Source organism: Labrus bergylta, chromosome 4 (genome assembly GCF_963930695.1).
Source record: "Labrus bergylta chromosome 4, fLabBer1.1, whole genome shotgun sequence".
NCBI lineage: Eukaryota > Metazoa > Chordata > Actinopteri > Labriformes > Labridae > Labrus > Labrus bergylta.
Genome location: NC_089198.1, coordinates 33,507,962 through 33,531,785, shown reverse-complemented (window position 1 = coordinate 33,531,785; position 23,824 = coordinate 33,507,962). Strand labels below are relative to the sequence as shown.

Here is a 23,824-nt window from a genome sequence, read left to right as displayed (position 1 = left end):
TGTGCCTAAGTGTACAGTGAGCCGTCTTTCATCAGGCACTCTTGTCCTTAAAGATGAAGTGTCGTGGTGTAAAAGCCTCTACCCGTCATATGAAATGAATGATAAACTCTCAATCACAAACGATGGTTATTCATAATAAAATGTGTTAAAGCTCAACTCACAGGATGGATTGTATAATCTGTGATCGGACCAAAAATAATCCATACACTGAGTCAAGCTTCAAAGTAATGGGTCAGCCATAGGTGCAGTCAATCGTACAGAGTAAAACTCTAAAGATCGCTTCTGTACATCGTCCTCCTTCACTCCCCCTGAGCGACCTATCTGAGCATCAAGTATGGGAGGGGGTTTTGACCGCTGCATGACCCTGAGGAGTGAAACTTGCCAGGTACTGGAGGGAGGAAGGAGCACTCCGGGGACCAGAAACTGGATAAAAACCAGATCGATTTTGATGAGTCTGCATTTTGATCTTTCAAAGGATAAGACATATTTTCAAATTTCCAAAAGTTCCCAATGGTTACGGCTTCCGATTGACTTCATGGTGGCAAACGATTGGTTTTTAATGATAAAATGCTGAGTGGGCGATATTTCTTTCCATCCATGAGATACCAGAGGGTTCAGGATGTAAATAAAAGAGAGGTGATGGACCGAAAGGATCTGATCTCTGCAGGGAGGGACTCAAGATTTGTCTGATGTTTTCTGCAAGTCGACTGACAATGAACCTTTTTGGTGCATCTGATTCAAGACTCGGGTTAGGGTCCAGAGATTCTTTGTGTGTTTTCTCTTGACCAAGAACTTATTAAAAAGACAGAGCCTCCAGTTGAAGAGTTGAAGAGCGCCTCACAGCTGCTAGCTGAGGAAATCTTCCAGAACATTCAAACTGAGCTCAAAAAGAGAGCCCAGGTTAAAATACACCACTGTGCCCATTAAAGGTCACTTAATTGGCCTGACGTCTTCTGTGGAAGCCCAGAATAGCAAAGGTCAAATCTCTCCAGGATCAATAGACTAAGGTCTCTGTTAACTGACACACAGACTTATCAGGTGAGGGGAGGGATAGGCGAACAGGCCGAGTGGCAGACAGGGAGCCAGAGAGGATTTACCTGATTGGCATCCTGTCACAGACAGTCGAGAGGGAAGGTGTGGAAAGAGGAGCTCACCAGAGATCAGCATCTACACCTTCAATACACTGCTTATCAAAGAACGCTATCATAGATGGCTGAATGTGTCTGCATCCTTTGTGTTCATGTCTACATGTCTGATCTGGTCTGAAGGCCGTGATGACATGTCACATGTATGACTTCCTTTAACTCTATACCTTGACACATGAGAAGTTGTTAACCAGCACCTCAAACTACAGGGGCTGTTTAGTCCTGGAGTTCAACCCTTCTTTTAAAGATGCGCCCAGCTAAAGATTAAGACAGTGCTGCTAATTCAATTTAAAATATCCCTCTAAACATTCACAACAGAAATACTAGTGACCAAATCTCACCAAACTGTCTGGCTATGTTTCTGCACTTTAAGATGAAAATCACTGCTTCACTAATGCTTCTTAAACTTCACGAGTCCACACGATTCAGATTGAGCCTTCAAGACAGGAAGATGTGTCTTCTTTTAAAATCACACTTTCTGTACCCAATAAATATCACTATATGGTTCATACTGCCTGGTCTCTCTCCTGTCAATAAACTGTCCCACAGAGCGCCCCCTACAGGCCTGGAGTATGTACTTCTGTTAAAAGGCTGAATTTGCAGCAGTTCTGTATTCAAAGTGTGTGTGTGTGTGTGTGTGTGTGTGTGTGTGTTTTTTATTTGTTTCATTTGCAGTATGTTTTGTTTCATGTGTAGCGCGTTTCAGACATTGCATTTGTTTCGGAAGTTTTCTTCTTGAAAGTGCAGCGTTTCTGAATATGCTGTGCGTTTATCTAAATGCACATCATTTTTTTTCCTGTTGAACCTTTGCACCTTCAGGCCAACGTACTCATAAAGCTCTAAAATAATATAACTCTCAGTTCTTAGCCTTACATAGAAAATACGATGTATAATATGCTTCTGCTGCTATGTCACTACGACTGCTGCTATCTGAAGCGGAAACCATGAGGAGTGAAGAGTCTAAGGTCACACTCACACGAGGCAATCCTACTTCAGCACGGAACCAGACAACTTAGAGTAGTGTGAGTGTGCCCTAATAGTCAAATTATTCTACTGCTTTACTGAAGTTAAAACTCTATTAAAGAATGAGACACATCTTTACACTTTGTTACATTTGAATTATAACCATGTTTGAATAGAGGCCTGGGTTCTCCAGTTTTACTAATAATTCATAAAATAATGTTTGATTAAGTGCTGAATGATAAAACATCAGAGCTCATAATGTAACACCTGCAGACCCACAGCCTGAAGGGAAACTGAGTCACCCAAAAATAGAAACTCACTGCAAGAACCAAACCCACACTAATTCAGTAGTCCTGAGCCAGATTTATGTAAAATAGATTGTGTTATAGCTCGATGGAATCTCAAAGTTAGGAGGAGAATCGAATAATGCAGACAGTAGCACTTTCCTGTTGAAGTGCTGTCAGTGATCTGAGAGGAGACAGCAATGTGCTGATCAGGCTGTGATCCCAATCACTCCACCTTTTAACCTTCCACTTACCAAGCTGAGGGACTAGATGCTACTTCACACACACACACACACACACACACACACACACACACACACACACACACACACACACACACACACACACACACACAGTCTGCATTGTGCTGTGTCAGCCTGTGTGTTCCCCTGATCATTGAGGATCTGTGGTGTTGGATAAATGGTAATAAAAGTACGACAGCGATGGAGGCAGAGAGACTCAATCATTTATTCCATGAGAATTTGTGCATCAGCGTGAACACGTGAGACTTTCTCCAGGTGGAAACCAGCATCTTGTTTCTCTGGATTTAACTCTTAAAGATGTAAGCACATCTTCCAAAAAGGAGTCTGCTCCATAGAGAGATCCTTCATCACACACACTGGACCTCACGTGCACATGTCACATCACATCAGGCAGTTTCACCTCAGAGGACTGCAGTGGCTTTCATATCACACTGTCCTCTAAATCAGAGCTGACACTACTTAATCAGCGCTAAACTTTACCAGCCATCTCATTTAGGAAACAAGATCAGCCATCGCTCCACAGCTCCCAGTCCACCCAGTGCTCCCAGTCTCCAGTTTAACACAAAGAAACACGCACTCTTAAAAAGAAAGAGAGTCTACATTCATTAAATTGTGGCCCAAAATGGTCTTCATAGCTTTGTACGAATATACCAGAGTTCTAACAGCAAGCAAGCGTTATAAAGGTGTCGCATCGTGCACAATCACACGCTCGCTGTCCACACTGCTTCAGTCAAATATTTAATTCTCTGCTCTTTCAGTTTCCCCTTGTAAACATTATGATGTGGAGCTTTTATTTTGAAGGTGGAGAAACTGAAGTGTGGAGCTTTTATTTTGAAGGTGGACAAACTGAAGTGTGGAGCTTTTATTTTGAAGTTGAACAAACTGAAGTGTGGAGCTTTTATTTTGAAGTTGGACAAACTGAAGTGTGGTGCTTTTATTTTGAAGGTGGAGAAACTGAAGTGTGGAACTTTTATTTTGAAGGTGGACAAACTGGAGTGTGGAGCTTTTATCTAGAAGGTGGACAAACTGAAGTGTGGAGATTTTATTGTGAAGGTGGACAAACTGAAGAGTGAATGTTTTAATTTGGAGGTGGACAAACTGAAGTGTGAAGCTTTTATTTTGAAGGTGGACAAACTGAAGTGTGTAGCTTTTATTGTGAAGGTGGAGAAACTGAAGTGTGGAGCTTTTATTTTGAAGTTGGACAAACTGAAGTGTGGTGCTTTTATTTTGAAGGTGGAGAAACTGAAGTGTGGAGCTTTTATTTTGAAGCTGGACAAACTAAAGTGTGGTGCTTTTATTTTGAAGGTGGAGAAACTGAAGTGTGGAGCTTTTATTTTGAAGGTGGACAAACTGGAGTGTGGAGCTTTTATCTAGAAGGTGGACAAACTGAAGTGTGGAGATTTTATTGTGAAGGTGGACAAACTGAAGAGTGAATGTTTTAATTTGGAGGTGGACAAACTGAAGAGTGGAGCTTTTATTGTGAAGGTGGACAAACTGAAGTGTGAAGCTTTTATTTTGAAGGTGGACAAACTGAAGTGTGTAGCTTTTATTTTGAAGGTGGACAAACTGAAGTGTGGAGCTTTTATTTTGAAGTTGGACAAACTAAAGTGTGGTGCTTTTATTTTGAAGGTGGAGAAACTGAAGTGTGGAGCTTTTATTTTGAAGCTGGACAAACTAAAGTGTGGTGCTTTTATTTTGAAGGTAGAGAAACTGAAGTGTGGAGCTACTATTTTGAAGGTGGAGAAACTGAAGTGTGGTGCTTTTATTTTGAAGGTGGAGAAACTGAAGTGTGGAGCTTTTATTTTGAAGGTGGACAAACTAAAGAGTGGAGCTTTTATTTTGAAGGTGGATAAACTGAAGTGTGTAGCTTTTATTATGAAGGTGGACAAACTGAAGTGTGGAGCTTTTGTTTTTAAGCTGGACAAACAGAAGTGTGGTGCTTTTATTTTGAAGGTGGAGAAACTGAAGTGTGGAACTTTTATCTTGAAGGTGGACAAACTGAAGTGTGGAGCTTTTATCTTGAGGTGGAGAAACTGAAGTGTGGAGCTTTTATTTTGAAGGTGGACAAACTGAAGTGTGGAGCTTTTATTTTGAAGGTGGACAAACTGAAGTGTGGAGCTTTTATTTTGAAGGTGGACAAACTGAAGTGTGGAGCTTTGTCTTGACGAGCAGGTGACTCAAATCACACTCATTAAACAGCTGTAGTTGTATTTTGTATTTTGTATTTTAATGTATAACTAAAAACATTTACCTTTTTCAGGACCACAACCCCCTCCTGAGTTTGACCGTCAGAGAGGATATCAAACATGTTGCCCTCGTCTCCTGGAACGATGGCGTAGTCCACCTCTGAATTGCTGCCAGCATCAAGATCCTGGGCTCGAATCCGACCCACCGCTGAGCCGACTAACGCTGACTCTGGCACCCGCAGGTGGAAAATACCTGGCACAACCACAGAGGAGAGGGAAGGGAGGGTCCAAATCAAGTCGGAGCAATTCCAACAAGAACGTTAATCCTGATTAATAACAATCAACAAATCATTTATCCATCCAAACAACCAATCAGAGGCTGGCTCTCAGACTTTCTTACTCTTAGCAAAGCGCGGTGGGTTGTCGTTGACGTCACTTAAGCTGATGTTGATGGTGGTGGTTGAAGCCAGACCTCCTAGCTGACCTCCCATGTCCTTGGCCTGAAGGAGAACCTGGTACTCCCCCTTCACCTCCCGATCCATGTTGGCTAGAGCGGTCCTGATCACCCCTAAAGGAGGAGGAGGGGTTTGAAAAGGGGGATATTCATAGAGACAGATATACAGACAGCTGCGGCATTTGAGTGTTCTGTACACTCGTTTCTATAGATTGTCGTCAAACTACTCGTTAAAAAAAGTATGAAAAGTAGAAGAAAGAGGAACAGAAAGTCAGGGCAACGACAGTCAAAGCTGCAGCTCACTGGGGGGGGCAGATAAATGTCCAAAATGCAAAATGTTCCTACTAACGCCAGTTGAAGGACTTATCGACAGGGCGCTTTGATGAAGTGGTCACAGAGGGTGCACAGCGGTGGTCTGAGAAGTTAATCACAAATCAAATGAAACATGAAAGGAGCCGAGGCCCTTTGACTCTGCATGTTGTGTCTGAACTCAAACTGTCTCATGTCTGAACCACTCCAATATTAAGTCCATCCAGCCATTCATTCTGCTTATCAAGGGTTGAGTCATGATGGCAACATTCAAGTTGTACAGCCCCCCCAACTTGTTCCTGCTACTTCAGATGTGATGTAAGTACTAGGGATGGGTATGATTACTTAAGTACTCGTTGCTTATGCATGCCTTGTTTTAGCTAGCTTAGTTAGCAACATGTGGAAATGAGCTTTCATGGTATGCCAAACTGGATAGACTACTGTAAGAGTGAAAATGGGATATGCAAATAAGTTAGAAGCATGTTTATTATGTTCTTTCTCTATGCAGACATAACTTTAGTATGTTCTTAAATGATTGCTAAAATGTTGGTTACAAGTGTTTACAGTAATGTTAATATCCTGTTATTAGGTAGGCCACCTAGTGGGCGCTGTTCAGGCAGGAGTGAACGGTGTAGTCAGGGGAGGGAAAACAGGAGGAGAAGGAGAGAGGTTGTGAAATGTACCGTGCGTCGGAGAAACTGACTAAAGTTATGAGAAAGACCCAGAACGTGTTTGGACTGATTTATTCCTTCACATACACCCACGTCGCTTACACTAGATTAAGTAAATTATGAGCGGGACACATACTGCTGGATCACTGCACCAACAACTGCTTTACGGCAGCTACGGTAACTCTCAAGGGACACATTACTCCAAAAGTTGAGAGCACATTTAAAAAAAAAAAACTAAAGACGACGACAGCGTGCAGCGCCATATGCGTGACGTTAAGTTAACCATTAACCACATGAGCTTAAAGCAGAAGGAGGAGCCAGCGGAGGCAGACAACAGGCAGTCCCGCATCACAACATGTGATAACAATGTTAGCATCTCGATAAGGATGATGGGAAGAAGATGAGCCGTGTGACTGGAGATATGCTGCCGTTACGTTTTGTGGAAGAAGAAGGCTTCAGGGAGTTTTGGAGTACAAGCCACCATCACGTCTAACAACAGATATGAGAGTGATTAAGACACAGCAGAATAGTGCAGAACAGCCAAGTGTCTGTTAAAACAGACTCCTGGACAGCTCTCACCACAGAGTCCTACGTTACCATCACTCGTCATTTCATTCAGAACCATCACATCAAAGATCACAGTTGTCATGGAGACACAGTTCTGATGAGCGACAGACTGCAGGAAACACAGCCGGCTACCTGGAAGTCCATTTTTGACTGTAAATAAATATAATTAGCATGTAATTGAGTACTCATTCATAAGGCTGTGCCAGCACTTGAATATTTGCATCTCTGTAAATGGGGTGCAGGTCTAGTGTTTAGGTGCATAGAGACCAAAATCCTCCAAGCACGCGGCCCGGCGTCTTCTTTCCCACATGTCACTCCCTACTCTCCTTCCCTGATTTCCCGCTCTATTCACTGTCCTATCCAATGAAGGGCTTTTGACACACATTTCGTTGTTGGGTTGGTTTAAGACATGTGGCTCCTTGGGCGTGAGTTCAAAAAACAAACTTACAAACACAAAATCTTCCAGTTGGATAGGCCAATCCTTTGAATTTTCAACATGATAAAGATGTATAAATAAAAAAACGGAAAGTGCTGGTTTCTTTTCTAGCTCGGCTCCTTTCACCACGGTGTGCCACGGATCAAAAACCATGGACTTTCTTTGTGCCCGACACCTGCTGCTAATCCGTGTCAGTTAAATAAAGTTTGGGTCCCTGGGTTTACAGCGCCACCCAGTGGTTAGCCCAACAAACAAAACACCCAAAAATGGCTCCAACAAAGGCTAGAAGTCCAAAATACAATACTGCAAATGTCCGTCCCTAATAAATTCTCCATCTTGTTCTGGGTTAATCCCGGGGGTCTGTGCTAAAACCTCCTCAACTAGGACCCTTGGGTACAAAGATGTAGCTCTTCTCTGAGCTCCTCCCCCCTCTGTAGAGCTGAGCTCAGCTGCCCTCACATTAAACATCATGTTGGACGTCTGTGTCTGCGATCTCCATCTTTAGGTTTGATGATAAATAAAGGGCTCGGCCTGGTTCATCTACCCGGTTAACCACATTGATGTGCTGACGCTGCAGAAATCCTTTTGTGGATCTAAGGATCAATCAATCAATTTTTATTTGTATAGCGTCAACTCACAAGAAGTGTTATCTGGAGACACTTTACAAAAAGCAGGTAAAAGACCTTACTCATAGTTATGTTACAAAAAGCAGGTAAAAGACCTTACTTATTGCTATATTACAAAGACCCGACCTATCCATCATGAGCACTTTAGCAAAGCAGCAAAAGTTACAGTGGTAAGAAAAAACTGCCTTATTAAAAGGCAGAAATCTTCGGCTGGATCCCCGGCTCATGATGAAACAGCCTTCACAGGCCTAGACTGCTCCGGTCTTGGAAGGGGATAGGGGGAGGATGCATTTCATCCTCTCTTGTGATCAAGGCCTGGAGATACTTGAAATCCTTGACTGGATGCAATAACTGCGTCCCCTCTGGGTAAAGTTATCCACTATTGACCAGCAGGAAGTAACGTCTCTCACTCTGAAGTTTTGCAGCTCACCCTGGCTGCTTCAGACTCAGCAGTGCCTGCTGGAGGGACAACAGAACCTTATGAACAAATCAAAATGAAGATGTTATTCCAAGGTGCTAACAGCAGACCCTCTCCTCCCCACAGCTTCACCTCGAGCTCCTGTCCATTAAAATCACAAACAGAATCTCCCCGGCAGATATCAACGTCCACCAGGGAAATGTTTCACTTTGAGCCGAGGTCATGGACACTGCTCTCACTAGAGACATGCTGTGTGAACAACCGCTGTCCTTCTCAGTCCAAAAAAACACATGAAGACGGGATAAGCACAATCTCGTCACCTCCCACATCATCTGTGCTATTCCTCCTCCACCTGAAGTTTTTCATGAAATGTTTTTCTTATTTGTAAAACAGTAATTATGAGATACCATCTCAGAGAAAAAATGAATAATTTATTTCATTCCCAGAGAAGTACAATAACTCTTTTACAGAAATAGGAAGCTGGACACAGAGCGTTTCGCTTCAGAACATGCCAAGACGCCTTTGAATGTCTCGTTTTACTTTGAAAAACTCCCGGACAGCGAAGATGACAAGTTAATAATAATATCCCCCTCATGACATCAAACTTTTCACATTTTACCCTCCACTTTAGCTGAGTTCATTTGCTTTTCAAATCCTTAACGAGTTAAGATCTACCAGAATTAATTTTTTCTGCTTTGTATCTAAACAGAAAGTAAAGTACCCTTTGCTTAAGACAGTAAAAAAAACAGTTTCAAACATCGATCAAAAATGTGATTAATCACAATAAACTATTGAAATTTAGCGATTAATCATGATCAAAAAAATTATCATTTGACAGTTTAAACTCAATAATTGTATTACTCAATATACAATCTATAACTTTAAAGGGAGACAATGGTTCCAAGCAGATACTGCTCAGTTCATGTCTGTCAAATGATTAAAGGTCCAACCAGTAAGATGTGTAGTGAGTGAAATGATAAAGTGATCTTACTATATGATCAGACATTAAGGAAACATGCTGGGGGGAGACAGCTCTCTACAATGTTTAGTATTTAGACTGCAGTACCCATTTTAAACACTAGGGGTCAGATTTACATATTGCTCCTGTAAAATCTTCACTGGACAGTTGAGATGTCTGTCAAAGGACTTCAAATCTTGGCGTCCCTCTCAGTGCTTGTTTTAGTATTCAGGTGCAGGACTAAGGAGACTCTCACTCTCACCACCACCTGCTGTGTTTTGACAGGTTCAGGTGAATGTTTTCTGGAGTGTAGTGTGAGCTGTGAGTTCACACAGAAGTCACAGATTTATTTAAGAAAAGCATGAAGACTCTGTGTTTGTTTTGGAAGCTGTGATGGGAAACATGAAGGTTGCCGTCCTCTCACCTGTCTTCGGATCCACAGCGAAGTAGGGCTGCCCGTGGAGGATGCTGTAGACGATCCGTGCACTGTTCCCATAGGTGGGGTCGTCTGCATCTGTGGCAGTCACCTGTGTCACATAGGTTCCTAAAAAAACACACACACACACGTGTTATTAATAAAGTTCTACTCAACGACACATCTTTACTCCTCGACATGTCACAGATAATGGAGAAACATCTGCTAAATACTTTTCAAATAACCTGCTGGATACCAAAGAAGGTCAAACGATGAAGCACAGGTTTATAAGACGCAGTCTGTTTATTAACGGCCTCTCAAAGGGGAACAACATTTAATCTGTCTTTCTGCGTTCAGCCAAATCCACAACCTGCAGCTGTGCAGCTCTTTCTATTGCCAACAGTATACATCAGTATATCTAAAACATCCTAATGACCTAAAGGAGGAAAAAAAGTCTGTTTCATAACATATCCCACCATGCAGCTGCTCGAAATACAAAATGATGAGCGAGTTCTCGTTCCCATCATGTGACGTGTGATGCAGGCAGCTGCACTCGTGGCTATGACGTGCAAGCCTCAGCATTTTACACTGGCATACCGGTTGTACCGGTTTAGGACACAGTCCAACTTTTAGATGTAACACTAAGTATTACAAGAGCACCATATACAACGGAATAAAATAATTTTTTTTAACATATGTGGATTATGCCTTTAAGAAACAGCACATAGCTGTACAAGTTTACTTTCTGTATATGCTCCTCAAAAGTAAAAAAAAAAACAAGATATGCCTTTGTCATAAGCAGTGATGTGATGAGCAGTCAGAAGCTGCAGAGAACAGCAGCGAGCAGGAGCTTCACTACTACATCTATAGCAGTCGGCTTCCTACAGACAGGATTATTTCTGTATGGATTCTGGTGTTGTTTGCTTCCATCATACAGTTTGTTTCTGTGTTTCTCTGCAACAGAGACGTCCCGGGGTCAGACTTCTTCCAGAGCACTTTGGCCCTCAGATAAAGCATTAACAGCTTAAGGCCTAAAGACCTTGACTGTTAAATTACCTCTCAGTAATGGTGTTTAGCAGACAGATGGACCACTAAGTCTGGCTTAGTGAGTGTGTGTGTGTGTGAGAGTGTGTGTGCATTTGCGTGTGTGTGTGTGTGTGTGTGTGTGTGTGTGTGTGTGTGTGTGTGTGTGTGTGTGTGTGTGTGTGTGTGTGTGTGTGAGTGTGTGTGAGTGTGTGTGGTCAGTAGCTACTACTCAATGTGTTCAAACAGACAGCAAAGTGAAACTTAAGATCTCAGCTGAACCAACAAGCTTGAAACATAAACTATAGTGTGTTTTTATTTATATTAATTAAAGGGACAGTCTGTAATTTGAAGTGGGCTCTGAGGTGCGAATCAGTCAGGTTCAGTTCGGTTCTGTTCTGTACTCATTAATTAGCGTTTCCACCATCAAAAGTTGGGAATGGTACCAAAATAAGGGATCTGTACCGTCCTACTTTATTTGGTACGCTTCTGTTCGGGTGCTAAGAGTACCGATCTGATGCTAAAGAGTCCCTGTTCTTCTTCTTTGTTGATCTTAATAAATAGCGGGCTACACTGTGTTGAGCTGCTATGATGTCACACTATTACATAGCTGAAGTGTCTATCTCCATCTGGCTTTTACTCCACTTACCAAATAAGGGTACGGTTGGATGTGGAAAAACAATAAAGTTCAGGGTTTACTGTACCGACCTGAACCACATTGTACTGAACCAAACCGGACCGCTTGGTGGAAAAGGGGCTTAAGGGCCTTGTTTAAAAAAGTGGGGACTCAGTCGCCACACTGAGTGGACAGGAGAAGAAGAAATATAATTTTTCTTTTAAAAAAAACATTCACCTTCAAAGAAATCACCACATCATCACCTTGCTTTGTGAACAATACTACGTCTGATTGGCTACACCTGCAAGATGCCCAGTTCCACGGTGTGGCAAAGATTTAAATGAAGCAGAATGTAATCACATGATACATTATGTGGACTTGTCCTACCTGTGGGAGACATCTCAGGGACACTGGCGCTGTAGGGACCATCAAGAAAGCGGGGCTCATTGTCGTTGATGTCCTGCACCTTAATGATGAACTCGGACTCTGGCTCCAGAGGGATGCCGGAGTGGAGGTCTACTGCCTGGGCCCTCAGGGTGTAGAAGGACTTCTCCTCCCTGTGAAACATCAAGTGTCAAATCATCATAAACCAGTGTCATTGTGTCTTTATTGACCAACATGTCATGGAGTCGCTGGGATACACCGTCCCAGACGACATGAAGCAAGGATGGAAAAGACGACTTGTTGAAGTCTTGTTCCAAGTGGGGTTCCATCCAACCATCCATACATCCATATACCGCTTATCCTGAAGACTCTGGAGAGCTGGAGCCAATCACAGCTGTCAATGGGCGAGAGGCGAGGCTACACCCTGGACTGGTCGACGATCAATCACAGAGCTGACATATAGAGACAGACAACCAGCCACACTCACATTCACACATACGGGTGATTTAGAGTCAGCAGTTAACCTAACGAGCATGTCTTTGGACTGTGGGAGGAAGACGGGGTACCAGGAGAGAACCCACACATGCACAGGGAGAACATGCAGACTCCACACAGAGAGACTCCTGTCAGACGGGGATTCAAACCAGGAACCTCCTCACAGAGAGACTCCTGACAGACAGGGATTCAAACCAGGAACCTCCTCACAGAGAGACTCCTGTCAGACAGGGATTCAAACCAGGAACCTCCTCACTGTGAGGATTGTCAAACGTACCTCCATCCTTTTCTCAAATTAGTCATGTTAAATGTATCTGTAAATTAATCCAAGAAAATATAAATGATCCACGGTGGTGCACTGGTAAGAGCTGTCGCCTCTGAGTAAGAGGGGTCATGGTTCAAATCTCCAGACCAGCAGGAGCCTTTCTGTTTGGAATTTGAATGATCTCTCAGTGTCTGTGTGGTTCCAGCTTCTGTTCCCAGTCCAGTTAGGTTAACGGATCATTTTACAGTTACCTGTCGGTGTGAGTATGAGCCTGTAAGTGACAGGTGACCTATCCAGGATGTACCTTTACCTTTTAACCAATCACAGTGAGGACTGAGACACAGTCGTAATCCTGAATACATTTTCAGCCTGCAATCATTCATGTCTCTGTGTTCTACCACAAACTGTTTTAATAAGATACCAGCTATCTTTACATCTTTTTTATGACCTATCATTTTGATAATACGTCTGTGTTCTTGTTTGGATCAATGAGCGCTCACCTGTCCAGTCCCACCAGTGCGTGGATGTCTCCTGTGATCTGGTCGATGGTGAAGATGGAGCCGACTCCTTCTCCGGACAGCGTGTACTTGACTGCGTTGTGTCCGTGGTCCAGGTCTGTGTGGAGCTGCAGCAGAGACAGAAGATTCATTGATGATATCTTTATTCAGCTCAGACTGCAGCAGTAATCAATCACAATGAGACTGAGGGGATCCATGGCATCCAGAGTAATGGGAAATCTATAATAATAATAATAAAGACACACAAATACACACCCTCATACACACCCCCAATTATGGAAAAAAACTGACAGATAAAGTCAACTCAAATAATATGATCATTAAGTCTTTTATCTCAGCTTGAAGGTCATGTTTGTTATTCAGAGGTAAGTACTTTTTCAGCAACAGGTGTATTCAGACGATACCAACAGAGATTAGAGAGAGAGAGAGAGAGAGAGAGAGAGGGAGAGAGAGACAAAGAGAGAGAGAGGGAGAGAGAGAGACAGAGAGAGAGAGAGGGAGAGCGAGAGAGAGAGAGAGGGAGAGAGAGAGAGAGGGAGAGAGAGACAGAGAGAGAGAGAGACAAAGAGAGAGAGAGGGGGAGCGAGAGAGAGAGAGAGGGAGAGAGATAGAGAGAGACAGAGAGACAGATAGAGAGAGAGGGAGTGGGGGAGAGAGAGAGGGAGAGAGAGAGGTAGAGAGACAAAGAGAGAGAGAGAGGAAGAGAGAGCGACAGAGAGAGAGAGGGAGAGAGAGAGAGAGAGGGAGTGGGGGAGAGAGAGAGGGAGAGAGAGAGGTAGAGAGACAAAGAGAGAGAGAGAGGGAGAGAGAGAGACAGAGAGAGAGAGGGAGAGAGAGAGAGACAGATAGAGAGCGAGGGAGTGGGGGAGTGAGAGACAGAGGGAGAGAGATGGAGAGAGAGAGAGAGAGACAGAGACAGAGACAGAGACAGAGATCAGAAAGAGAGAGAGAGAGAGAGAGAGAGAGAGAGAGAGAGAGAGTTGTTATTGTGATGTTTTGATCATCCTTATGAGTTCAGTGTAAAGTTTACATCTTGTGACTGATTTCATTACGTTGGCAGAAAAGCATTTTTACTGTATGTTAAATTGACTGATCAAAGTGCAGTACCTCTGATGGACCCTCTGTTCTTTAATCATCTTACTTTGATCTTCAGTGTCTCACAAACAGAACCATGTTTTAACCAACCTAAGGTCCTGATTTTGTTCTTCAACCTCCACTTGTGATGTCATATCTACACTCACATATTCATGAATTTCTTTGTTCTATTGCAACACCACTCAATCCAATGATACACAGTCTTTAAATGAACAACACAATTTCCAGATTAATCAGTTTGAAGCAACAATTTGTAGGAATTTGGTTTGGTGCCCGTTGAAACATTCAAAGTACTTATTGTAGCTTTAAGCCAAACAAAACAAATTAGTCACTTAACAACACGTGTCAACACTAAACGCTATATTACCATTTCCCCAATTAAATCCTCCATTGACATATCACAAAATCTATGTCAGGAGATTGACACCTGTAACCGTGACAACCAGCTATCCTAATACTCGTGACTATAAAACATTTGACTCAGTGCAAAAACTGAGTAAAAGAAACAAAGGCAAAGGTAAAAGACTGTCAGACTGTTTACATCATTTTCGTCCAGAGTCAAGGAACTACACATCCCACAATCCATTGCGAATGATTCAAACCAATCTGGTTTTAGTGAAAACATGGTTATTCACAATATCTGAGGAAAAGAACTACACTACCCACAATCCTAGAGTGTCACAGCAACATCTCTGAATGGTGGAACTTGCTGTTACAATGGCAATGTTTCCAGCCCCTCTGCACCGTATTTGAACAGATACGTTTCGCTAGCAGGCTAGTTAGTTAGTTAGCTAACATGAAATGTACTAGTAACCTAATGCAGTTTATATTTCCACAACACAAACTACACGTTAATATTCGTATTAACAGTATAAACACGATAACAACGACTAAAGTTATATTTAAGAAGAAACAATATCATTTGCAATGGATTGTGGGATGGGTAGTTCTTTGACTCTGGACGAAAATGATGTACAACGTTTGGAACCTTTGCCTTTTTCTCAGTTTTTTAATGCTGTTTTGGCGCCGAATTAAATGTACCATAGTTACGAGTATAGGGGTAGCTGGTTGTCATAGTTACAGGCGCCAATCTCTTGATGTAAAGATGTTCTGAAAAATCAAGGGAGGATCTGAATGGGGAAACCAGAGCCACCAGAAAAGTGGGCATCACTGTTGAGCTCTATATAAGAGGGCTGGGAAACATTGCCATGGTAACAGCGAGCTCCACCAATCAGAGACGTCGCTGTGACACTCTATGCTAGTGGGTAGTGTTGTTCTTTTCCCCAGATATTGTGAATAAATCGTGTTATTCTTAAAACGAGGTGGAACTTGTGTCTGCTACAGGAGCATAAACCATCATTTCACACTCAGGTAGCTTGTGGTCAGTCTACCTGTGATGGTTATGACATCATGGCTAATCATCAATTCCACTATGGAGAAAATTAACCTTTTTGAAACTTGTAGACTTAACAACACAAGTATTATTTAAACAGTAGAGAAGTTGAACCATGTTTCCCCCCTCTGAAGAACCTTTTCCAGAAGCATGATGAAAAGACAGATTTTTCAAAGGACACTGACGCTCTCCAACAGTGAGTTCATTACTTTCCTCCAGAAGGAGTCCACTGATGTGAAAGTTAACGACTAACTGACCAGGACCCAGTGGGCTCCGAACGCTGATGAGAAATAAGGAGCTGAATATTGATTCAGTTTAATGAAGGTCCAGTGGAGCAGAAATGTGGGAGTGAAAGTAAATAAGGAGATGAGGAAGATGAGCATACCAAACACATTAAGAGGAGCTGAACACCAAACAGCAGCCCTCTGCAGCGGTGGAACTTTGAAGACATTCATGTTTCTTATTTCTTATGATGCTTAGCTTCCATGTTTTCTTGATTTGCAGAATAAACGTTGGTTAATCAACACATTCTAAAACCGACAGCTCGGTACATGCTTTTAATTTTTTGAATTACATTGCTGAAACCTGTTACGTACACACGTAGTGTTGCATTCACATGAGAAAATAAAAGAAAAATAAAACTGTGTTAAACTCATAAATTCATAAAAGCAGAGCATTTTTATTTAGTCCTCAGTATGCGTTACACTTCTGTAGCGTTGATGAAGAACAGTGCACAAAAGTCTTCACTACAGTGTCTGTAGCTGTAAATTGACATTGAGTGTGCAGTTTCAAACGTCAACTTCCTGTCAAATAGCTTTAGAGAATATCGATGAGGTGGCCTCTCAGGTATTAGCAGATTTTAGTTTAGTAAATTCTGTGTTAAAATCTGTCGGAAGCAGCATGTGTTGTGTTGAGCAGAGCTTCAGGTAACTTAATCCAGGAAGTCCCGATTTAAGAAGATATTTGTGAATTTTAAGCAACCAGCAACCTTTGGTGTGGAATTAATGAAGCCAATGCTGAAGTGCAAAAACTTGTAGTCTCTCTACTGTCCACTGAGGCAGTCTGCAAAAGCCAAAGAATCCATGTTAGGTCCAAAATTCAAACATCAGCAGCAGAACTAATCTTGTTGACAGCCTGATTATTAAAGGCACATTTCTTTACTTGTAGAAACTGTACAGGGATAAAAGGATAAAAGGATCCCCCCACTACATTGGGGCAGCAGTTATTGGGGCGGCAGTAGCTCAGTCTGTAGGGACTTGGGTTGGGAACTGGAGGGTTGCCGGTTAAAGTCCCGGTGCGGACCAAGCTTGAAAGTTGGTCTGGTAGCTGGACAGGTGCCAGATCACCTTCTGAGCACTGCCGAGCAAGGCACCAAACCCCCTCCCCACCATCAGCTCAGAAGCTGTGGGCTGCTCCGTCACTCTGACATCTCTCCATTAGTACATGTCCATATGATCCTGTTTGTGTGCATGTGTGCATGTGTGCATGTACGTATATACTTCAGCCTATGTGTGTTGCATGAGTACAGAGTGTAAAAACTGAAATTTCAATAAAGTAAATCTTCTTCTTCACACAGGGAGTGTGTAGTCACCTTCCTTGGGTTTTCTGAGTGTGTTTGTATGCTGCGTTACGGCGTTAAGGTCCATATAAATCCAGGGTTATGTTACTATGGTAATTAAACCACCATGGAGGTGCCCTTGCCTGTAATGGGTTGTAGCCTGTATCCAAAGTGCTCTGTCGCAAAGTGCTCTTCACTTAAGCTAGGTTCAACTCTTACGCCCCCCTCTGGCACCCCCATTGTCTCTGTGCAAATTCTAGTGAGCGGCACCTCGGCTTAACTCTCCAAACTGCAGGGGGGGTGCGTGTTGAGCAGAAGCTGAAACCCAAGGAAAGTAGCCTACAGGCCATCTGGCAGCTTTTTTTTGCCAAAACACTTTGCCATCAGTCAACTGCTTAAGGTATAAACCAACCACCCCCCCTCCTCCACCTTTCTTCACTGCTAGCTGCTAATTAACGGGTGGGTTGGTTTACTATATATGAGTTCCATGCAGGGTTTGCAGTTCAGGAGCAGCGTGGAGACTGTTGCTGCCATTTCCAGGTAGTCGATACATCAATTCTAACACCCTACCACGTGGCCTCTAAGGGCCCCCTCACCTCAATTGTGTGGACTGATGGCCGGAGCCAGTACATCACCGGGGTTGTCAAGTGGGAACCTCTCTTCACCTGTGTTTCGTCCAATCAGTCCCAAGACACCTCAGGAAGCCTGGACAGTTAGCCTCCAGAGCCCCCCCACCCCTACTCCATGCTAACTCTAAACGCCCACCACACCCACATGCAGAACTTCCTTAACTTACCTACTTCACCACATGGCCATAACCACACAGTAGCTCCAGGTAGTGCCAATACTTCCTACCCAACCACATGGCCCGTAATGGCCACTACTAAACGAAATTAAATTATTCCTGGTACCAACATTTCACTTGAAAAAGAATGGCAAAGAGAACACACAAGAGAAAAGTCTGTAGGGAGATCTTGAAGGCAGAATGCTCCTGTTCATCAATAAATAATATCATCATCTTTCACATCATCACAGTGAGCAGCTCTGACACCAATCTGATCATCCTTACACCAACTTACATCACTTCATCTCAATCTTTAAACACTCGGCTTTATTCTTCATCACCGTCAGTCATAATGGGAGCTGACGGCGTTGATTCAGAGACATGTAAGAAACGACGTCTGATTTCTGACCAAATGTTCAGATCCTGCAAAAAAAATTAAACATTCATTTGTCATTTCAAAATACTCGACTGCTCTAAAAATTACGTATTTGGTTCCATATTATACAGTAGGAGTAACATTTTACTAAATGCACAGCTCAATAAATAAGTCAATGTGTTTTTCCACTTCTAAATATTCTGCCTTGGCTGCACAGTGAGCAGGAGAGCTGTGCTTGTGTCTGATGAATGTTGATGACCTGAGCGGTGATTTTGTTAAGCCGCCATGCCCCGCGGTGACAGATGGAGGTGCGCCTGAAAAGGTCAGGCAGACATATGTAATGAGGGCAGAGAGGTGATATGTCTTCACCTCACACACACACACACACACACACACACACACACACACACACACACACACACACACACACACACACACACACACACACACACACACACACACACACACACATCCTGCTGGGAGACAAACAAACATGAGGCTCCTACAAAACAACCAACTCAGGAGAGGATTGATATGAAGATACTGTTTAAAACATTATGTTTTTAAATGTTGCCAAATATCTTTACTCCCTTACATAACTGTTGCTTCCATTCAGAACACATGCAAACAAAGTCCTGCTGGGTTTTACATTAGGGGAAGTCACAGATGACGGTGAAAGGACGAATCCAGGACAACCTCGACCTAAACCGAGGGTATTCAGCGGGGTGTGATCATGTGACTGAGCACAGCACAGTGTGTGTTTCCTGGTGCAGCCGTCCTGTAGAGGTGAAGAACCGCTCTGTGACTTTTACATTTACTCCAAATTTCGTCATACTCTGTGCACGCCATGGTCCGTCACTGCGCCGCCGTTCGCTGCCAATGCTGATGTTTCTACAGCGAGCGCCGCGGTGGAGCGTTGCCACTAGCACCACTACGCTGTTTATTTTCAATGGAGCACGCTGCAAGCACGCGTCAAGCTGGACAGAGCAGGACAGGAAGTCAGACATGGAGTCCGGTCAATTTCTAAATCAAACACAACATACAGACTCCTGGTCGTGTTTACCATCACTTTATCAACATGACGTCAAAACAGGCACCGACTGAACAACAACTCATCCTCAGAGAGACAAAGCAACATGGTAACAACGTTGTTCAACAATTCACTTAGCAGACGCTTTTTATCCAAAGCAACGTACATCATAGAGTAAGTACAACACTAATCCATTCATACACGGCCACTGAAGCAGCGGGAGCAATTCGAGGTTAAGAGTCTTGCCCAAGAACACATCAGACAGTTTGCTCAGATGGGGATCGAACCCTCTACCTTCCGGTTGAGATACGACCGATTCTACCAACTGAGCCTCAGCCGCCCCAACGTTGTCCTCTTTATTCCCGCGTGATCTTGTAGTTCTCCTGTGATCTTGTAGTTCTCCTGTGATCTTGTAGTTCTCTTGTGATCTTGTAGTTCTGTTGTGATGTGTGCACAGCTTCTCATGGCTGCGCTCACGTTTCAAAAACGGACCCAGTGGGAAAGGGGCATGCTGAAGAAACCGTGCCGCTGACGGACCACGGTGCACTGCGTATGTGGAAATTGGAGTGACTTCACTCCGTCACCTTTACGATTTATTTCTTTCACTTATTTCCTGTGATTGTGTGTGCAAATCCATCCGACTTCGATGGCACTCTTTTGTAACCCGCTGAGTCGGGCTGCAATTCAGGTGAACTGGTACATCTTTTGTGATTGTTTTTTTTGCCATGAATTAAAAAACATAAATCAACATATGGTACCTTTCTTTCCTCCAGGTGTCCTACACCATTTTAAAATTCCTTCATACACTGTGCTCTCACTCCCCTCACTCATCCTGCTTCTCTGTTTAGCTCATCATTGGTATTTACTCTGGAGTTTACCAACCACTTTGTCATGACCTCCGTTAGCTGTCAAATGTTCAAACCTGCTCTCGTCTGCTGTTACTGTCAGTTACAGATCCACCAGAGTATTCAGACCCTCCTCTAACCCAGTCACATCAAATCTCCAGTCCCAATCTCAAAAATCCCCTTCTGGCCCAGCGGTTAGGTCGCATCCAATATCTACAGAGACTGTAGTCATCAAAGCAAGCGGCCCAAATGGCAAAAATTCCACTTCTCATCCAAGCGTCAACCCACCGGTCTTTAAAAATGAAGCCAATGGGGAAGTGCAAAAAAACTGCAGTGTCCTACACGTCTATGTGAAGAAATGAAGAGTAAATCATATTTTTGTGTTCTTCAACTTTTATTTATTGTTAAAAATGATTAGTCAGTGACATGTTGGATGATTTGGGAAACAGTGTCTCCACTCCTCTGTCATAATCTTCTCAACCTGCAGCTCAGGTTTTCAGCACTACGTGCTCTGAGTCAAACTCCTAGTGGCAGGAGGTCATCTGTTTACCTCACCCCCCCACCCCCCCTTTTTTTTTTCTTTCCACGCAGCCGTTTCTCCTCAGGTGATAATCAAGCTGTGTCCCTGCCATTAGTACCAACAGCAGATTAATCACGAGCCCCCAGGGCACCATCATCTGTGGCTGAGCTTACCCGGTCTGACCGAGCACATGTTCTCCAACAGGGAGGTGAAGTCAAAGTTTTCTCTCCTTCCCCGTCTAATAACTTTGGATTTATCATCGGCTGTTTGAGTCTGTGGTGGTTTAATCGCCAAAAAAGCCTCATGATTTCACATTGTTTTATGACTTTAATGGATACTCAAGCGATTAGAAACCAGAGGGCCTACTTTGACATCTTTTGGGGTCAAAATGACTAATAGGTAGAGAAAGTTTTGAGAATTTCTCCAGAAGAATGCTTCAAAAACATAATCCAGGTACATCCTCTGAATGGCCTGGCGGTTATGTTGCTTGTCCGATGTAAGGAGGCTGCAGTCCTCGTTTCAACGGCTGTGGGTTTCACTTTATTAATCCCTGATGGTAAATTCTGTTTTACACTCTGTGATGGAGAGAGATACTTCCCACTCACATAGACATGAAATACACACACACATGCACAAACAGGATCTGTGGACATGCACTATTGGAGATGTCAGAGTGGGGCTGCTTCCAGGGGGTCCCGCCAGAGCTGTTGGGGATTCGGTTCTTCGCTCAAAGGCGACTTTGGTAGTACTCAGGGAGAGACCCGACACCTCTCCAGCAAACAGAACCAACTTCTGTTGTAGTTTGATGGATTTAGAGGCAAATTCCTGCACATTGTCTAACTAGCAAACAAACATTCATTGACTTACTTCATCAGGCAAAAACGTTTTTTGCCAATAAATGCTTGTTTGCAAGTTAGACAGTGTGCGGGAGTTTACCTTTACGTTTTTGATGGACACATTGCACTCCTACACATTCTTATGAAGTGGATGTGCAGAGAGATTGAAACTTAACAGGGACACACAGTTTCTGGCAGCAGCAACAGGCCATGGACGCGTTGTTGTCCGACCTTTGGACCATTATGGAATCATCCACCTGTTCAGATAATGTTTTTTATTTAGTCCACATGCTGTGATGTCCCACCTCATTGCTCTAAACAGATGATGATGATGATGGTGGTATAAAAGAACTGCTCTGAGTACATTAAACAGATCTTCGATTCACAAGCCATACGTCTCTGTCCGATTATTTAAGAGCTCTATCTCCACGACACTTCCACACTTTGGTCTGCACCGAGACTTGAACCGGTAACCCTCTGGATCCCAACCCAAGCAGACTGAGCTTTTGCCGCCCCATATCGACCCCTTGCTCTTTGCTGCTTGTCATCTCTGACTCTCTCCTCCCAACATGTTCTTAAATATGTTTTTGTTAATCAGAAACATCGTTCACATCGATACAATCGTTGCCTCACAGAACCGGGCTCTTATTGGTCTGTCACTTTCTTAACACTTACTTTGTTTACTTTAAAGTTCTGTATTTATACAGAGTCATTAGTGATTCATAAATACGACCTTACCGGAGCCATCGTCATCAAGTGTCACGACACAGAAGCATCTGAAAGTACTGTTGTCTACTGCTTTAATCAAGTCACTGAACATAACTCAGCTGGACGTTCATGGTGAATCATTTAGCCATTTCATTTTTCATGATGTGTGCTGCTGCCCTCTCGGCCAGGCCAGCCCTGTGAAACAGATCTTGATCTCAATGGGTTAATTACCTGTTTAAAGGCTTTATATGTGATTTTTTGATCCAGCAGATGTCGCCCTTGAACACCAGCATGAAACCAAAACAACTTGCGCTGCATTGTTGTGTTAGCATGCTAATGCTAGCGATCTTTATTATGCTCATATCTTCACACTGCATGTAAATTTACCTGAAATGAGCGTGATCTAGAAACACAGTTAAGCAGTGAGTACAGTATGTTATTCTTCTTTTCTCTAGTCCCTCAATTAAACAACTTTTATACACGAGGGGAGGAGTCAGCTGGCCTTCCTGGCGATGTAAACAAAGTGAAGATAGGACTCTGAAAACTCTGAAAACATCACAGACAGTGGGACTCGGGTGTTACACCCATTGTAGACAGTCTCACAGAGTTATTTTCAGAGGATATACTTGATTTCTATTACATTTAAGTGTGAAAAATCACATATAAAGACTTTAAATAAAATAAATAAATAAAAGATTTCGGTACAACACAGAAAACAACACGTCCTGATATTCAATCAAACCCTCTCTTCATACATGTGTCCTCTATTCCCTGAGGTGGAGATCAACTTTCTGTCTGTTCAGGATCAGATTTCAGCACCTCGGACAGCTCCCGAGCCATCCCACTAGCAAACCTGCCCTCCTCTGCTGCTGCCGTCTGCTGCAGATTGGTTTGATTATTCAGAGCCTCCTCTACCCTTAGCAACCAGTCCCCAGTCTAAACTCTCCAAAATCCCCTTCTGAGGCTCTGATGGCCTAGCAGTTAGGTAGCATCTCATCAACTCAGGAGGGTCTAGCATAGGTTGGGAAGACGGGAACGACGTCACTCAGGTTTCAAAAATATATATTTACAGTCAATGAGTCAAACACGTTGCAAGTGTTTGTGCTGCAGATGTTACGTTGCAAATTAAAAAAAATGTTTGACTGCATCGGCCTTTTTAAAATCATCCCAAAAAAAACACATTTAGCATGTGAGCTAATAGGACTTTAATAAAAGTGCCAAACTGATCCCGTGCACCGCCACATCCTGAGCTCCTTTCAATACTTTCAGGAGTTTTAGAAAAAGTTAAAATTGTCAAAGTTCTCCTACTAAGTGGTGCAAAGATTAAAACGACACAGCTTCTGTCACGGTGAATCATTAAGATACCAAACTGTGGATCTGTTTGGGACCGGGACTTCAAAGTAGGCTGTGACTTTGTCAGCACAGAGACCTGAAGTATCAGGGAGCTTTAGAGCCATTACAGGAGACACTGTCCATGCAAAGTCATCGCTCTCCCTCTCTGTCTCTCTCTCTCTGTCTGTCTCTCCCTCTCTCTCTGTCTCTCTCTCTCTCTGTCTGTCTCTCCCTCTCTCTCTGTCTCTCTCTCTGTCTGTCTCTCCCTCTCTCTCTGTCTCTCCCACTCTCTCGCTCTCACTCTCGCTCTCTCTCCCCCCCCTCTCGCTCTCTCTCCCCCTCTCTCTCTCT

General features: G+C 43.2%; 1 protein-coding gene across 1 annotated transcript in view; it reads right to left on the bottom strand.

Moving 5' to 3' along the window:
- The window catches only part of LOC109993910 (cadherin-12-like), a 57,720-nt gene that overhangs the window by 16,439 nt on the left and 17,457 nt on the right, over window positions 1–23,824 (bottom strand). The window contains exons 3-7 of the mRNA XM_029279903.2: window positions 12,979–13,103; window positions 11,722–11,891; window positions 9,705–9,824; window positions 5,242–5,409; window positions 4,907–5,094 (exon numbers count right to left, since the gene is read on the bottom strand). Coding sequence (XP_029135736.2) covers window positions 4,907–5,094; window positions 5,242–5,409; window positions 9,705–9,824; window positions 11,722–11,891; window positions 12,979–13,103 — 771 coding nt within the window. The remainder of the gene's footprint in view (window positions 1–4,906; window positions 5,095–5,241; window positions 5,410–9,704; window positions 9,825–11,721; window positions 11,892–12,978; window positions 13,104–23,824) is intronic.